The following is a 16425-nucleotide window of genomic DNA, read 5'->3' as shown; positions in this document are numbered from 1 at the left end:
GCTCTCCTGCGAACCTTGCAGAACTAGCACTCTTGAAAGAAAGGATATTGCGGAGACATGGCTTAGCCACAGCCTCGGGGATGTTGCCAGAATGAAATTTTCACTCTGCAGCGGAGTGTGCGCTGATATGAAACTTCATGGCAGATTAAAACTGTGTGCCGGACCGAGACTCGAACTGGGGACCTTTGCCTTTCGCGGGCAAGTGCTCTACCAACTGAGCTACCCAAGCACGACTCACGCCGCGTCCTCACAGCTTTACTTCTGCCAGTACCTCGTCTCCTACCTTCGAAACTTTACAGAAGCTCTCCTGCGAACCTTGCAGAACTAGCACTCCTGAAAGAAAGGATATTGCGGAGACATGGCTTAGCCACAGCCTCGGGGATGTTGCCAGAATGAAATTTTCACTCTGCAGCGGAATGTGCGCTGATATGAAACTTCATGGAAGATTAAAACTGTGTGCCGGACCGAGACTCGAACTCGGTACCTTTGCCTTTCGCGGGCAAGTGGTCTACAGTGGTAGAACCTGTATCGCGAGACGTAGAGGGTCCAGTGGAATTCGTGCACGGCATCATGACGGCCAAGGAGTACCGGACACTGGTTGCAGACCTCATACACTCCTTCATGACAAACATGTTTCTCGCTAGCAGTGGCATTTTTCAAAAAGATAATGCGCCATGTCACAAGGCCAGGAGTGTGATGGAGTGGTTCGAGGAACACAGGGGCGAGTTCCAATTGATGTGCTGGCCGCCCACCTCGCCAGATCTGAACTTCATCGAGCTCATCTAGGATGTTATTGTACGTGGCGTCAGAGTTCGCCGGAATTTACTGGAATTAGGTGACTTGTGTGTGCAGATGTAGCGCCAGTTCTCTCCAGCGACCTACGAACACCTCATTACTTCCATGCCACGGCACTTCGCCGTTGTTATTCGTACCGAAGGTGGACATGCCGGCTACCAGGTATGTGGTCTTGATATTCTGCCTAATGAGCGTATAACACCAACGGACCTTCCTTCTTCTTGTGTCACGATATTCAGTCAGCAAAATTCAAGCGAGTCGTTCTTGCGAACATTTGTGTCCGAGAAACTACAATTCGACAAATTACCATCTGATTGTCAAATATTATGTGTGTACGCCATGAACAGCCAGCCAAGGTCGCGCGCCAGCCCTGTGGAGGAGTTTGTGAGGGTGTACTCTTCCAGACGCCTAGTGGCACACGATACTGGTAATTTAGAACATAAAAAGAAAAATTATTGGTAAGTTTTTCAATTCTTGTTGCATTCCGTACTGGCTGGCATTGACGACTGATGAGGAGTGGAATCAGTGAAGCTCCCGATATTTTTTATCTTGGCTTGAACTCTCGACCAGCGCTAATGGTCCAGTACCATGCTGCCCACGGGCCACAAGCGAGCCGCGGCCCATGAGTTGCGTACTGTTTCCGTATGTAAGAACGTAAAAAGCTAAAGCTACAGTGCTCGTTTTCATTACAGCACACACTATATGCACACTATTCCGTAATGGAATGTTGTCGACCAAGTTGAATCTTAACTGCAACGAACCGCAAGGACTTTGGATAGCGTGCTGGAGGGCGATGTCAAACCGGGTTCACCGAACCTCCAAAAATTATTTCCGCCGCTGCGAGCAGACTTATGGGAGTGATTACAACACGGCCAGGCCCACTCGGTGTCGCTTAAAAATTCGACGCGAAAGGCGTCGGCCGGCGGGCGGCGCCCGCCACTCTCGCCGCCCCAACAATAGGCATATCTCAGCAGCGGCGCGCTTGGCCCGCCGCCAGCTCTCGCCCGCTGAGTTAGCTCCCTCGAGAGCTACGGCGCTGTAATTGAACGCTAATGCCCGTGTCATCCACGCCCGGCGCACTCGGAATTCATCACGGTAATTCTCGCAATGCGTTTTCTACTACACATTCATGTATGCTGTCAGCGGAGAGATGTCCGTAATTAAATAAAGGAACGTGTCGTAAGATTACCATCGTGTTCTGAACGCCCATTATTTGAACCCGTGCGTCTTCCACGAGTCTCTTTTTTTTCCTTTCTTTCTTTCTTTCTTTTTAGTCCTCCGGTTCCGTTTCTACGCTGTTGCAGCTTCATTCCATCTGCTTACACGAGTAACCGACTGAAACGCGTTATTTATCTTTACGCGTTATGTAAAGCTACCAGTACATGCGCTGAAGCACTCATTACACACCAGCATTCGCGTAACAAGTCTGGAGGTATTCGCCGCAGTTACCTGACCCTAAAGGGAAATAATTCACCACCCTCTGTGTTGTAAAATCTAAACGCGAAACTAAAATCGTGCATACTAAAACTGCCCTCTAATATTACTTCAATTTATTTCAAAAGAAATTTCTTGGGTGGGACGAATATTTCAAGAGTGCCAGTTATAAATTCGTCGCAACAGAGAGAAATGTGATTCAGCGTTAAACGATATCTCTGCTCTTCCTTGAATTATGGGCAAAGACAGGTCGTAATAATTTGCTTTTCATTCATATTTAGATTGTGTGAGCGCTCAATGTCATTCAATACGATCACGACGACACCCCTCGATCGACGTTAGCACTCGTGGTGTCACTCGCCTTCATACATGGCAGTGGACGTTTGAAAATTCGTGACGCTAGCTCAATGGTCGTCAATTGATTTAAATGTTATTCCCGGTTGACTCTTAATTCAGTTACTGCCACGGGGGTGAGGAGAAAGAACACATCCTGGTGCTACCAGCATTATGCGTATTTAGATGTTCGATTAATCTGAATGGTTTGCAATGTTCCAGCGATTCTATTCGAACTCTATGCTAATGTACCGACATGGACCATTTTCGCAGATAAACATGCAAGTACGTAATGGATGTTCAGTTTCTCGATATAGTTCGTCGCACTCACACATTATACATCTGCTGTAACAACAATTTCGCGCATTTACGTTTTTGGTGTCCCACAATATTGGTTGGCTAAATATTATGACGATACGTTGTATACAACTTCCACAGATATTGTTTATCATGTAGTCAAGACTACGTAATGAAGCCAAAGTCGTGGATAAAATTGAAATGTAGTTTGTTTATTAACACTTTTCTTTTCACTAACTAAATATGAAATATGAATCGGGATTTGAGGCGATGATCCTATCCTTCTTTTCAGTATTAGAATGGTCGATATCGTGTTCTGAATAACGCGTGTCATATAATGTCCAAATATCGACACGACCCAGGCTCTCAATTCGGCACTTAAATGTCTATTCTTCGTTCTCGAAATGTTCGATGTGATTGTCTTTCACACGCAGGGGTCAATTTAACGGTGTATGCACTGTTTTTAGTATTTTAGGTCCCCGTTAATTAATATCTGGTAGTTAATAAGCGAACTATTTTTATGCTGGCGCGTTGTTTGTATCAGTTACCCCGCAACCGTCCAAGGATAAGATTCTCTTAATGTTCCGCGCACACGGGTTTCACAATTTTATAAACTGCAGAATTACGTAACTATAGCTTTCCGTTGCGTACAACTTTCGTGGGTTCCACAACCATAATAGTTAGAGTATTTTTCCCAGCTAACACAAAGTTCGAATTATGTTGTCGGAATCATTTTCACTTCACCCGACAATAAACGTCTCTGATCAATTCGTAATACCTCATGTATTTTAAACATGGTTGAAGAGTCTTTAAATAATCTCCTTAACGTATTTCGCAGTCGCGTACCACTTTTTCACCGACTAGCCTGATCGCGATAACTGAAGGTAGAGAGCTCAATATTGTGTTACATGTTCTTTTATATGTATTAAAAAACAAACGCGCCCCTGTAACTTTCTGTCCCGCTTGGTCTTTGCTACTTTTCTTTTTATTACTTTTCATTATATTGCTTCTTAGTAATACTGTGCAGTTATTAAAGTTTCGTATTACTTTCACCTTTTTAATTCTTCCAAAATAAAGTCTATTTATCCCCGATTTTAATTAATGTGATGCTATTTGACACGCCTGCCCGCAAAGTACCGTTATAATTGATTATCTTTTCTCTCAGTGAAAACACATTAAATTCTGCTCGGACCAAAGATACTGAGTAGCTTCGCCTTGTGCGGTTGCGTTTAAAATATCTTTACTGAATAAATGATCTACACCGCGCAACTTGATAAAATTTCCATGAACGTAAAAAGAGAATGGAGCTGTCACAGACATGAAACTGACGACGGTCATCTTACACAGCCCGAAACTTTAGTTCATCACATTTGTACCTCGGTGGTTGACCGTGGTGGTACTTCCCCCTCATATCACTCTGATGCGCCCGTGCTCATTTTCGACCGTTGGGGATTTCTAGCGCCTTCGTGGTCGTATCCGAAATAGTATCAGGTGATGTGACTGTGAGGAGTCGTTGTTGTTTCATCAAAAATTCCAGTTTGTGTCATTCATGGGTGTAATAATCGATCCTATCGTCGTCTAAAGATAAAAGCAATCACATTTCATTCGTAAGTGGAGGCGTTCAAGTGATATTTTCTTTTTACATGAATTATGGTTGTGCTGTTTACGTTTATTTTAGTTCTTTTCTAGCCCCATAAATTCCTATAACTGGCCACACACTGAATGACGCATCATAGGTAAGATTTAAAAGTGACAAGCTGTGTAAACTACAGTGAGACTAATGCACTGACAATCTACTAGAACAAGAACTCTATTCCGCTTGGAGGTATACCTCTGTGCAGTTCTGTTTCTTTGGCCTTTGGCCTTTCAATAATTGTTCATTTTGTTGACATGCACAAGATACGATAGAATGCTTTGCTTCTTTCCTCATTGCACACGTTTATGGGCTAATAAAGATGTAGATAAGTTTTTTGCAAACGTGATCGTTAAAAATGTGCATACTAGGTGAAATCTGAAAATGTAACTAACGAGAAACAGTACCAATAAGCAAACAATCACTGGTTTCGGAGTTCCAGCTTCATTTTCTATAGATAAAAGTACAGTAAAATTGAAAAAAAAATTGATTACGAAAGGATCACTTTCACATCACATCCTGCTCTTCTTGGTTATTCGACATGTATCAACAAAAAGAGCATGTTACATCAATGAGGCCAAATGTGTCGTATTGCTAGGGCAAATATGCATTCAGGAACAGGAAAACGTTCGAAATTGCCTTTCTGACACTGTGTTATTCATATAAGCACTGTAGTTTTTACTATTTAAAACAGTTGTTGTGTGAACAAGACAGAAATAATGGACAAGAAACAATCGTAAACGGTAGTCTGCTTTGTTGGCTATTTAAGATGGTGGCAGGCCCCAACTACTGCGGCTTCAAAACAAGGCAGTGTAAATCTGTAGCATCATCTCCCCTCTCTTTTAACCTCCATGGAAATATCGGACTTGATAAACAAATAAGATCTGTGCAGGATATATTAAACGGAAGAGACAAGTAATGACTATTAAGACTGGAAACAACTTAATATCAGTCCGCAAAACTACAAAGCTAGTACAGCTACAAACTTTAGGTACTGTTGGACAGTAAGGGATAGGAATTGACGTAAAGAAGGTTTGCTGAATCTTTACAATAATTATTATATCAATCAGAAGTTACACTTGCATTCATCAGAACAAAGACAGTAATCACACAGACCAAGTTAAGATCAGACCAGATAAGATAATGAAAGAATAATGAACGACTCATTGTCGTGTAATAGAATACACAGTAAAACACGAAACAGACCAGGAGCACTAGCTCCATACTCTACACTTATTCTTAGACGAACATGACACTTTACATAAATTATTAGCACTGTAAGCTAAGTTTATTTTTTCAACATGTACTTAAAATTATTTAAAGAATGAGAATATTTCTTAAATTATTCAACGATTCTAAAGGAGGTGCCACAGTACAGACACTGGCGAGAAATCGTCGTATGTGACCAAAAGGAACAGAGACATTGTACAGTATTAATAAATTTAATCTCGTTTTTACTAGTAAAGTGAAACTTCACTAACTCTTAGTAATTGAAACTAGTCCTAGCCCAAGTTATTGATAGAAACGTTTTCTAAAATATTTATCTGAAGCTGCAATTAAATAAAAACTAATAAAATGAAAACTAGATGAACTCTGCACACAGAGTTTCGGTGGAACGAAATGTACACAGCACCAACTGTGGTCAGAATAGATCCAGTTGTTCGTTTTCATTTTCAGACTAGTTCATCTGCACAAAGTCCAAGTTAGCAATGCCAATCTCTAACATAACACCCTGGGAAGAAGCATCAGCCGGAATTTTCTAAAATACTTTCTCTTATCTTCCGTCGGCCCTAACTGACTAATGGTAAAGTGCTTGCCTGGCAGCCGAGAGATTGCAGGATCGAATCCAGGAAATTTTTCAGTCTGTCTATAATCTATCCTTCACCTCTGACCGATGTGAGGAGTCGACAAGAACGCCACGTGGTTCGGATTCTACGTTAAACTGTAACTTCCCTTTCCCTGGTTGGATACCTACGGTAAGTTAGAACCCGAAAGTCGCTGATGTGGCGTCCATTCGAAAGACTAGCACCTGGCCATTGTGCCACACTAAATAATTATCTTCTTCACTTGAAAGGTTTTAATTAAATCGTAACATTCGTCTTATTTATGGTATTGCACTGCACGACACTTTAATACACTTTTAAGCAACCATATGGAAATTTAACACAACTAGAATTGAGACAAATTCAACACAACTAGACATGTGAGCTTCACAAGCGATCTGAACAAGCTTTGACTTCGTTGCGTGATTGCTGTAACGTAAAGGGTATATGAACAAGTTGCATACCATTGTTAATATTGTGTTATCTGTAAAAATACTCAATGAAAGTCTAATAGTGAGCTAGATTCCCTGACTTATTTCATTAGTCTCATGAAATTCTAGAACATGGGAACTCTTTTTACCATTTTGGATCTTCTTCTGATGTCTGTCTTTGGAGTTAGACGTTCGTCATATAGCCCTTAATTATTTGTGATGTTACTGGTACAATTTATGTGACTAAATCAAACGTACGCCCAGGAGGCGTTAGGAAGCCGTTGTACACTACTGACGGTGTGTTATGCTGAACTCAAGATTTATCGAGAAGGTAAAAATTGATTTCCAAATTAGTCGTTGGCAGCTGACATTACCTATGTGACTACTAAACATTTTGTACTTCTGCTTAACTTAATTCTTTTCACGCAAGATTTTGGCGTCTTTTCCCGTGTTGTGTGGTTTAACCAGTTGCAAGAGATAAATATAAATAAAGGTGGCAAGCTGAACGGTTACTTCTCCGCAAGCTGCATTGTTGCAAGTATTACGTGTAATCTGTACCTACTTAACTGATCACGGTCATTTCTTTGTTTCAACAATATTTGAAGTAACGGAAGGTTAGCTGTTCTGAAATTCTTATGATTTTTACTCTAACGAAATACTTGCATGCTTTCCAAAGATAAGATTTTATTTCTATTGTTTCATATCACCTTTAAACAGGAACACTGTCAAGATCGTAAAAATATTTTTTTTTCAATAAATGACGCCACTTTGTGACCAACAGTGATTCATATGTTACTCATTATCAGCCACAGATGAAGCGAATGAGAAAGAAGGAGATGCGCTCAATATTTTACAATAAATCAGTTTGGCGAAAATTTGAATGTGGCCTCAGTTGCCTGAGACTGCTGTCAATTTCGGTCCACAGGGCTCGCACCATCTCTGGTAACGAAAATATCAATCAAGAACTTTGACATCTGAGAGCGGTTTTCCTGAAAAATGGCTACAAGGAGTGGCAAAGTCGGAGACCCCTACGTTCTGTATCCTCTGGACAATCGGCGGAAACATAAGAGGATTCTCAGTAGGACGCGGTCATTGCATTTGTTCCTTTTTATCGGGGAAGATAGCACGAATTCTCCGGGAACACCGAGTGAAGACGATCTTCAGCCTACCAGCCAAAACTCGCGCACTGCTTGGTGGTGTGAAGACCTTGGACTACGGAAATACAGGGTCTCTCAGGTACCCCATCAATGTGGTAAGACATTGTAGTGCCAAAGATCGTTGCCGGGAACACCAACGGCACACCAAATTACAACATCCTAACAAATCGGCAAAACTACACAGAATGGATTATGACCCCATCAGGATTCTGACACAGACGAGCAACTTCTGGGCCTAGGCCATTAAGGAATCTATTGAGATTCGAGAAAGGGAAACACTGATAAATCGTGATAGCGGGTACATCCTTAGTAAGGCATGAGACCCTCCTATTAAAACGCTCAAGAAGAGAAATGAGGTACCAGGTTTCAACCTGACCTCGGGGGCAAATGGAGGAACAGCAGAGCTACAACCGCACACCTGGTCGTGAACCTTGGACGGAACACTGTGTCGGCGGGAGGAGTGGGGGTAGGGATTCTGGGTGCGGACGGCCGATGGAGCGGCCGACCAGGGGGAGAGGGGGAGAAAAACCGCGGCGCTATCCCCCCTTCCTACAATCAACCAGTTCATCTGCACACTTGAGAATGGCAACACGGTCATTTGCCGAAATATTTTGCCCGTTGTAAAGCGACATCCGGCAATTCGTTCGTGAACTATAACGACGAGTTTAGGCTTGCTCTACGCACCTACATCACGCATTCTCCGACAGACAATGAGCGTACAGTAATGCCGTGAATGTTGTAGCCAATTTAAGCATTAAACGTGATTCTAGCGAGCTATTTAATCGTTTTTATTTCATTTGTTTCGAGTTGTCATCGCTGACAGTGGTCGCAAGCAACAAATCCACATAAGAGATTTAATATGCAGATTGTCAAGCGCCAAAGCGCATGTATACACTACCGCAACTGTCGCTTGGAACTGCCAACAGTGCAGTGTCCCTCCTTGCCTCGACCTGTGCGAACGCCATCGTTCGTCAGTAGCACTATACAGTTCAGTTTCCGAAGTCCATGAACATACTGAGCACATATATTACATAGAATCATGAAATTTCAGCTATTGGTTCAATATTGGCAAGATACGTAAAAACGATTCAGATTATGTGGCATTCTATAGGAATTAAGGGTGACACCTTCAGCAGTGTGTTTAAGTTTCTTGAGATGCGACCGTTTCGTTGACACACTGCACGGTCATCAGACACCTCTACCGGCAAAAATTCGACCTATAAGCAACTTTCCATACTGACATAACAGGGGATAAAACTCAAACTCGGCGTGCGAAAACCTGTTCAAGCATGAAGTGCCCGATACACACGTGCTGTGATTTACATCATGCTTGAAGAGGCCTGCGGACGCCGAGTTCAAGTTTTATCCTTTATTGTAGCAGTACGGCAAGTTCGTTATAGTTCCAATTTTCCCAGTAAAGGGACTCGACGACGTTGCAATATGTCAGCGAAACCGATCGCATTTTAATAAAGAGATTTAAATACACCACTGAAGGTGCTACTGTTACTTCTTACATACTAACCTGCCAATGTCCCACTCTCCATCCGAAATAGAAGATTAATATACGAAAGTCGGAGGTGGCATTCTATACCAATGCATAACAAAGAATTTACCCACAAAGGATTCAAGACTTACGAAAATATCGAGAATCGTTATATGAATTAGGAAGAGATTTATTTACTTCGTCTATTATTCGGCTATGATATGTAGAGAATCCGAATTCTCCCCCACGTGATTCGCGATTGCAGTACAGAGCATGAATCCTGTTTACTCGTAATGGTGCAGTACAGCCGTAAATTCTCTGCACTGCGATACTACGTTTAGTTATGTTGAGCAATCCGTTACTATGTAGTGCGTTACACGCTAACTATTAAGTCGTAACTAAAGAATGCAGGAAGAAAATATCTTTGCAGTTTTAAAACACTAACACAAGATTACTCACCAGCCAACCGTTCCGTGTGCATACACTAGAGCAGATACAGACTAAGCACAAGACAAGTCTCAGTGCCCTTTGAACGCTACGAGCACCGGCCAAGGACTCTAATCTCTTATTGGCCAAGAAACTACTCACAAAAGAAGCATTTCCTGGAGGGCACAGGCCGTAAATGGGCTTATCGTCTGTTGAAGAGGAGTGAAACAAAACTGCCCATACAGATTTGCTCATGAATTCTGTGCTGCTGACATTTTTCCTGATGGCCATGCTAGAATATTTTTGAATTTTATGTACGACAGATTCTGTGAGTCTTTTCTTACCATCTAATCCTCAGCCATCTTCCAATTTCTTTCCACTGATTGCAGTTTTCAGTCGTCGCAACCTCGAATTCATTCGCTTTTGTACATGATCTATGTACTCCAGTTTAGTGATAGTTACATTTTCTCGATATGGCTTATCTTCGTGAACTGATTTGAAAACTATCGAATCTCCTCCTCCTAAATTATTGCATTACCCTCAGAGGGGGGAGGGGGGTGTTCAAAAAACCAAATTTCACTCTTAGAACAGTTAAACGTACAAGGTCACTCCCGCACAGTGTTTTGTTTAAACGAATGAACAAACCAGAAATGAGGCAATAATATACATATATTATACACCATTGGAAAGCGGAAATTTCGTAGATTTAGAACAATGGAAAAGGATTGAAAATTTCAGAATTTCACCTGCCCGGAGCCTCTTAAATTTTATTTTCTTTATTTTATTTTTCATGTCTAGTTCCGTAGGACCAAATTGTGGAGCAAATATCAGTGGCCATGGAACGTGCCAGTACATTAAGTTACAACAGAAAATTAATTGTAGACAAAATAAAATGTTTATGAATCCTGCAAAGATGACAAGGTATAAGTTTATATAAACGCCATCAACAATGTAACACAGAAATAAGCTTAATTTTTCAAGGCACTCCTGGACAGAATAGGAGGAGTGACTCGTGGGGAAACTCTTCAGTTCGCATTTGAAAGGGCGTGTATTACTGCTAAGATTTTCTAAGTCTTGTGAAAGCTTACTGAAAGTGGATGCAGCAGAATACTACACGCCTTTCGCACCAAGAGTTAATGAGCTGCGATCCAAATGTAGATTGGATTTCTGACTACTATTAACTGAGTAAAAGCTGCTAATTGCTAATTCTTGGGAATCAGCTGATATTGTTAACAAGAAACGATGTTAAAGTAATATATATACAGGGTGTATCAAAAATGACTGGTATATTTGAAACGGCAATAAAAACTAAACGAGCGGCGATAGAAATACACCGATTGTTGCAATATGCTTGGGACAACAGTACATTTTCAGGCGGACAAACTTTCGAAATTACAGTAGTTACAATTTTCAACAACAGATGGCGCTGCAAGTGATGTGAAAGATATAGAAGACAACGCAGTCTGTGGGTGCGCCATTCTGTACGTCGTCTTTCTGCTGTAAGCGTGTGCTGTTCACAACGTGCAAGTGTGCTGTAGACAACATGGTTTATTCCTTAGAACAGAGGATTTTTCTGGTGTTGGAATTCCACCGCCTAGAACACAGTGTTGTTGCAACAAGACGAAGTTTTCAACGGAGGTTTGTGTAACCAAAGGACCGAAAAGCGATACAATAAAGGATCTGTTTGAAAAATTTCAACGGACTGGGAACGTGACGGATGAACGTGCTGGAAAGGTAGGGCGACCGCGTACGGCAACCACAGAGGGCAACGCGCAGCTAGTGCAGCAGGTGATCCAACAGCGGCCTCGGGTTTCCGTTCGCCGTGTGCAGCTGCGGTTCAAATGACGCCAACGTCCACCGCCTAGAACACAGTGTTGTTGCAACAAGACGAAGTTTTCAACGGAGGTTTAATGTAACCAAAGGACCAAAAAGCGATACAATAAAGGATCTATTTGAAAAATTTCAACAGACTGGGAACGTGACGGATGAACGTGCTGGAAAGGTGGGGCGACCGCGTACGGCAACCACAGAGGGCAACGCGCAGCTACTGCAGCAGGTGATCCAACAGCGGCCTCGGGTTTCCGTTCGCCGTGTTGCAGCTGCGGTCCAAATGACGCCAACGTCCACGTATCGTCTCATGCGCCAGAGTTTACACCTCTATCCATACAAAATTCAAACGCGGCAACCCCTCAGCGCCGCTACCATTGCTGCACAAGAGACATTCGCTAACGATATAGTGCACAGGATTGATGACAGCGATATGCATGTGGGCAGCATTTGGTTTACTGACGAAGCTTATTTTTACCTGGACGGCTTCGTCAATAAACAGAACTGCCACATATGGGGAACCGAAAAGCCCCATGTTGCAGTCCCATCGTCCCTGCATCCTCAAAAAGTACTGGTCTGGGCCGCCATTTCTCCCAAAGGAATCATTGGCCCATTTTTCAGATCCGAAACGATTACTGCATCACGCTATCTGGACATTCTTCGTGAATTTGTGGCGGTACAAACTGCCTTAGACGACACTGCGAACACCTCGTGGTTTATGCAAGATGGTGCCCGGCCACATCGCACGGCCGACGTCTTTAATTTCCTGAATGAATATTTCGATGATCGTGTGATTGCTTTGGGCTATCCGAAACATACAGGAGGCGGCGTTGATTGGCCTCCCTATTCGCCAGACATGAACCTCTGTGACTTCTTTCTGTGGGGACACTTGAAAGACCAGATGTACCGCCAGAATCCAGAAACAATTGAACAGCTGAAGCAGTACATCTCATCTGCATGTGAAGCCATTCCGCCAGACACGTTGTCAAAGGTTTCGGGTAATTTCATTCAGAGACTACGCCATATTATTGCTACGCATGGTGGATATGTGGAAAATATCGTACTATAGAGTTTCCCAGACCGCAGCGCCATCTGTTGTTGAAAATTGTAACTACTGTAATTTCGAAAGTTTGTCTGCATGAAAATGTACTGTTGTCCCAAGCATATTGCAACAAACGGTGTATTTCTATCGCTGCTCGTTTAGTTTTTATTGCCGTTTCAAATATACCGGTCATTTTTGAAACACCCTGTATATATATATATATATATATATATATATATATATATATATATATATATATATATATATATATATGATACTGCACGCCTTTCTGCACAATGTCACAATAAACAGACTAATGCTCAGGGGTCGACAAGAAGTTCGCGAACTTACACCACTTATTGCCAGAACTGCCAGTTTCTGAGCCAAAAATACCCTTTGACAATGGGAAGAGTTACCCAAAAAACTAATACTATTCGTCACAAACGAATTAAGATGAGCAAAGTAAACTACTTTTCGTGTCAAACTATCACTTACTTTAGATACTGTTCAATAGCAAAAATGGCAGCATTAAGTCTTTGAACAATATCCTGAACGTGGGCTTCCCAAGGCAGTCTACTATTTATCTGAACCCTAGAAATTTGAACTGTTCAGTCTTACTAATGAAATGCGCATTCTGTATAATTAAAATGTAGGGCTTAGTTGAGTTGTACGTTAGAAACTGTAAAAACTGAGTCTTACTGTGATTCAGCGTTAGTTTATTTTCTACAAGCCATGAACTTTTGTCTTAAACTGTACTATTTGAGGCAGTGCATACGTTGCACGCAACATCCTTTACTACGAAGCTAGTGTTGCAAACAGAAATATTTTATAATCACCTCTAATAATAGAAGGCATGTCGTTTATATAAATAAGGAACAGGAGTGGCCCCAGCATTGATCCCTGGGGTAACCCCCACTCCCATTTAACTGTGTCCCATTCCGTCTCGACATCATAGCCATACTGTGGAGAATGACCTTTTGCTGTTTTTTCTTAAAGCAAGAGGTGAAACAGTTATGAGCTACCCCCCGTAACTGTGATATTGAGTCCATGTGTATTCATTCCTCTTGCTCCTGACTGCAGAAAGGTGCTGAGTGGGTTCGTGTGGTCGGCAGGTGACGTGCGTGGGCCATAAGACGCAGTACACGCTGTGCCACCTGCAGCACGGCAAGGTGTACCACGTGAACCTGTTCGCCGTGAACAAGCGCACCAATCTGAGCTTCCCGTACGGCAGCACGACGCTCAAGTACGAGCAACGCGCCCGGCCGGTCGCGCTCAGGGACGGAAAGCGCGCCAGCGTCAACCTGCGACACCTCGACGGCCGCGCCTCCTTCAAGTTCAAGGTAGGTCCGCCGGCGCTCAGCTGCAGGCCTCTGCGGATAAAAGCCGGCGCCTGTGTCGATGAAGATATCCGCGGGGATATCAGAAGACATCCGAAATAATAATTACGTGAGGTTCAAAGTTAATGGACTTTACCTACATTACGATTTCCTTTTGTATGCATTACCTGAGATGCATAATAATTGTTATTGTTTTAAGTCACTATTATTACGAGACGGAATGCCAATATACAGGGTGAAAAGTATTTAAACCGACAAACTCTGGCAGGTTGTATGGGACATCAAAACAAATATTTTTCTCCAATGTCATTTTTTCCTATGAGCATTATTTAAACCGGTGGAGGCCGTATTACGCTCTTCAGTTGTTAGAGGCCGTATTACGATCTTCAGTTGTAGGCAACTGCTGTCCACCAGTGTAGTAGGGCATTGTCTCTGTTTACTAATAGAGTGAGTGATACACCTGGAGTGAGTACGCTGATATAGTTGGTGCGTACTACGTAGCGCACCACAACGGACGAGCTGAACAGCGGATTTATCAACAACAATATCCTAATCGCCGTATCCCGCATCATACGACCTTTGCTACTGTGTACAAACGTCTGCGTGAGAATGGGTCATTTAGCAGATTATCAGGACAGGGACGCCATCGCACGGTATAACGCTGCAATTTGAGGAAGCTGTCTTGCAGCATGTGGAGTGGGATCCTTCAATCAGCACTTGTGCAATTGCACGTAACAAGGGGACGAATCAGACGAATGTAAGAACAGTCCTTCGAGAGCAATTATTACATCAATTTCACTTACAGCGTGTCAACAACCTCGAACCAGTTGGTTATCCACCCACAGCACAGTTTTCGCAGTGGTACCTGGAACAGTGTGAAATGCATCCTACGTTTCCATCCTCTGTGTTGTTTACCGATGAAGCAACGTTTGAGCGTGATGGAGTCTTCAACATGCACAGATCGCATGTTTGGAGTGAGGATAACCCACGTGGCACTCTTTCTAGCGCTCATCAAGTGCGGTTCTTCGTTAATGTTTGGGCCGATGTTGTTGGGGACTGTTTAATTGGACCGTATCTGCTACCTAGGCCATTAAATGGCAGGCACTATTACAATTTTGTCGCCAGAGCATTGCCAGAATTGCTGGAAGACTCGCTACAAGACAACGCATGTGGTTTCAATATGATGGGGCGCCAGCACATTTCAGTTGTCGTGTGCGTCGATTCCTGGACCGACGGTTCCCAGAAACGTGGATTGGCATTGATGGTCCTGTACCATGGCCTGCTCGATCCCCAGATATGTCCCCTCTGGACTTTTTTGTGTGGGGATAGATGCGCAACGTTGTTTATGCAACTCCTGTCGCATCAGAAGAGGATGTGGTTGCCCGGATAGTAGCAGCAGCACGAACACTTCAGGATACTCCTGAGGTTTTTGCCCGTGTGAGACAGAACATGATCCGACGGTGTAACCTTTGTTTACGTGTCAATGGCGGCATTTTTTAAAATCTACTGTAATTGAAATTTGGTCGTGTTAATGTGTTGTCTCTTGGTCATAAAAACATGGAAAAATGTTTGTTGGTTTAATTAATTTGCCGCCAGAGAAATCTTCTTCTACCGGTTTAAATACTCCTCATAGGAAAAAATGACGTTAGGGGAAAATATTTGTTTTGATGTGCCCTATAAGCTCCCAGAGTTTGTCGGTTTAAATACTTTTCACCCTGTACTGATTTGTTTCCACATTGCCCTCGAAAGGCCACATGCGTTGTTGATCTATGTAAATGCTAAAAATTCAAAGATTCCTTTCTTCCTAGTATCCTCCAAGTTTTACGCTTGCATACTGTGTCGGTCGCACTGGCAGCAGACATGCATTTCAGTCATTCTTATTTCGTTTGCAGTAACCGCAAGATTACAAGAGTTGAGTAGCGCGAGAATTATCGTACAATCAGCTTAACAGCTCGTCCATCCAAATTGCTCACAAGAATTTTACTCAGAAGTATGGAAAAGAAAATTGGGGATATTTTAGACGACGATCAGTTTGGCTTCAGGAAACGTAATTGCGCCAGAGCGGCAGTTCTGACGACGGGTCATAAAGGAATCAAGAATAAAGAAGATTCAAGACACATTAATATGATTTGTCGAAATAAAAAAACCTTCGACAATGTCAAATGATGTAAAATGTACGAAATTGTGAGAAAAATGGAGTTAAGTTATAGAGAAAGAGGATAATACACAGTATGTGCAAGAGGCAAGAGGGAACAACAAAGGTGGAAGACCGAGAACGAAGTGCTCGGATTAAAAAGGGTATAAGGCGGGGATGTAGTTTTTCGCCCCCTTCTGTTCAATCTGTACATCGATGAAGTAACTATGTAAATAAAAGAAAGATTCAAGAATGGAATTATAATTCAAGATG

The 16425-nt window shown here is 42.5% G+C and overlaps 1 protein-coding gene across 1 annotated transcript in view; it reads left to right on the top strand.

Moving 5' to 3' along the window:
- The window catches only part of LOC124775898 (protein NDNF), a 266228-nt gene that overhangs the window by 204994 nt on the left and 44809 nt on the right, over positions 1–16425 (top strand). The window contains exon 5 of the mRNA XM_047250733.1: positions 13794–14021. Within this exon, the coding sequence (XP_047106689.1) occupies positions 13794–14021 (228 nt within the window). The remainder of the gene's footprint in view (positions 1–13793; positions 14022–16425) is intronic.

The sequence above is a fragment of the Schistocerca piceifrons genome, chromosome 2 (assembly GCF_021461385.2).
Source record: "Schistocerca piceifrons isolate TAMUIC-IGC-003096 chromosome 2, iqSchPice1.1, whole genome shotgun sequence".
NCBI classification, from domain to species: Eukaryota; Metazoa; Arthropoda; class Insecta; order Orthoptera; family Acrididae; genus Schistocerca; species Schistocerca piceifrons.
This window is presented reverse-complemented; position numbering and strand designations above follow the sequence as displayed.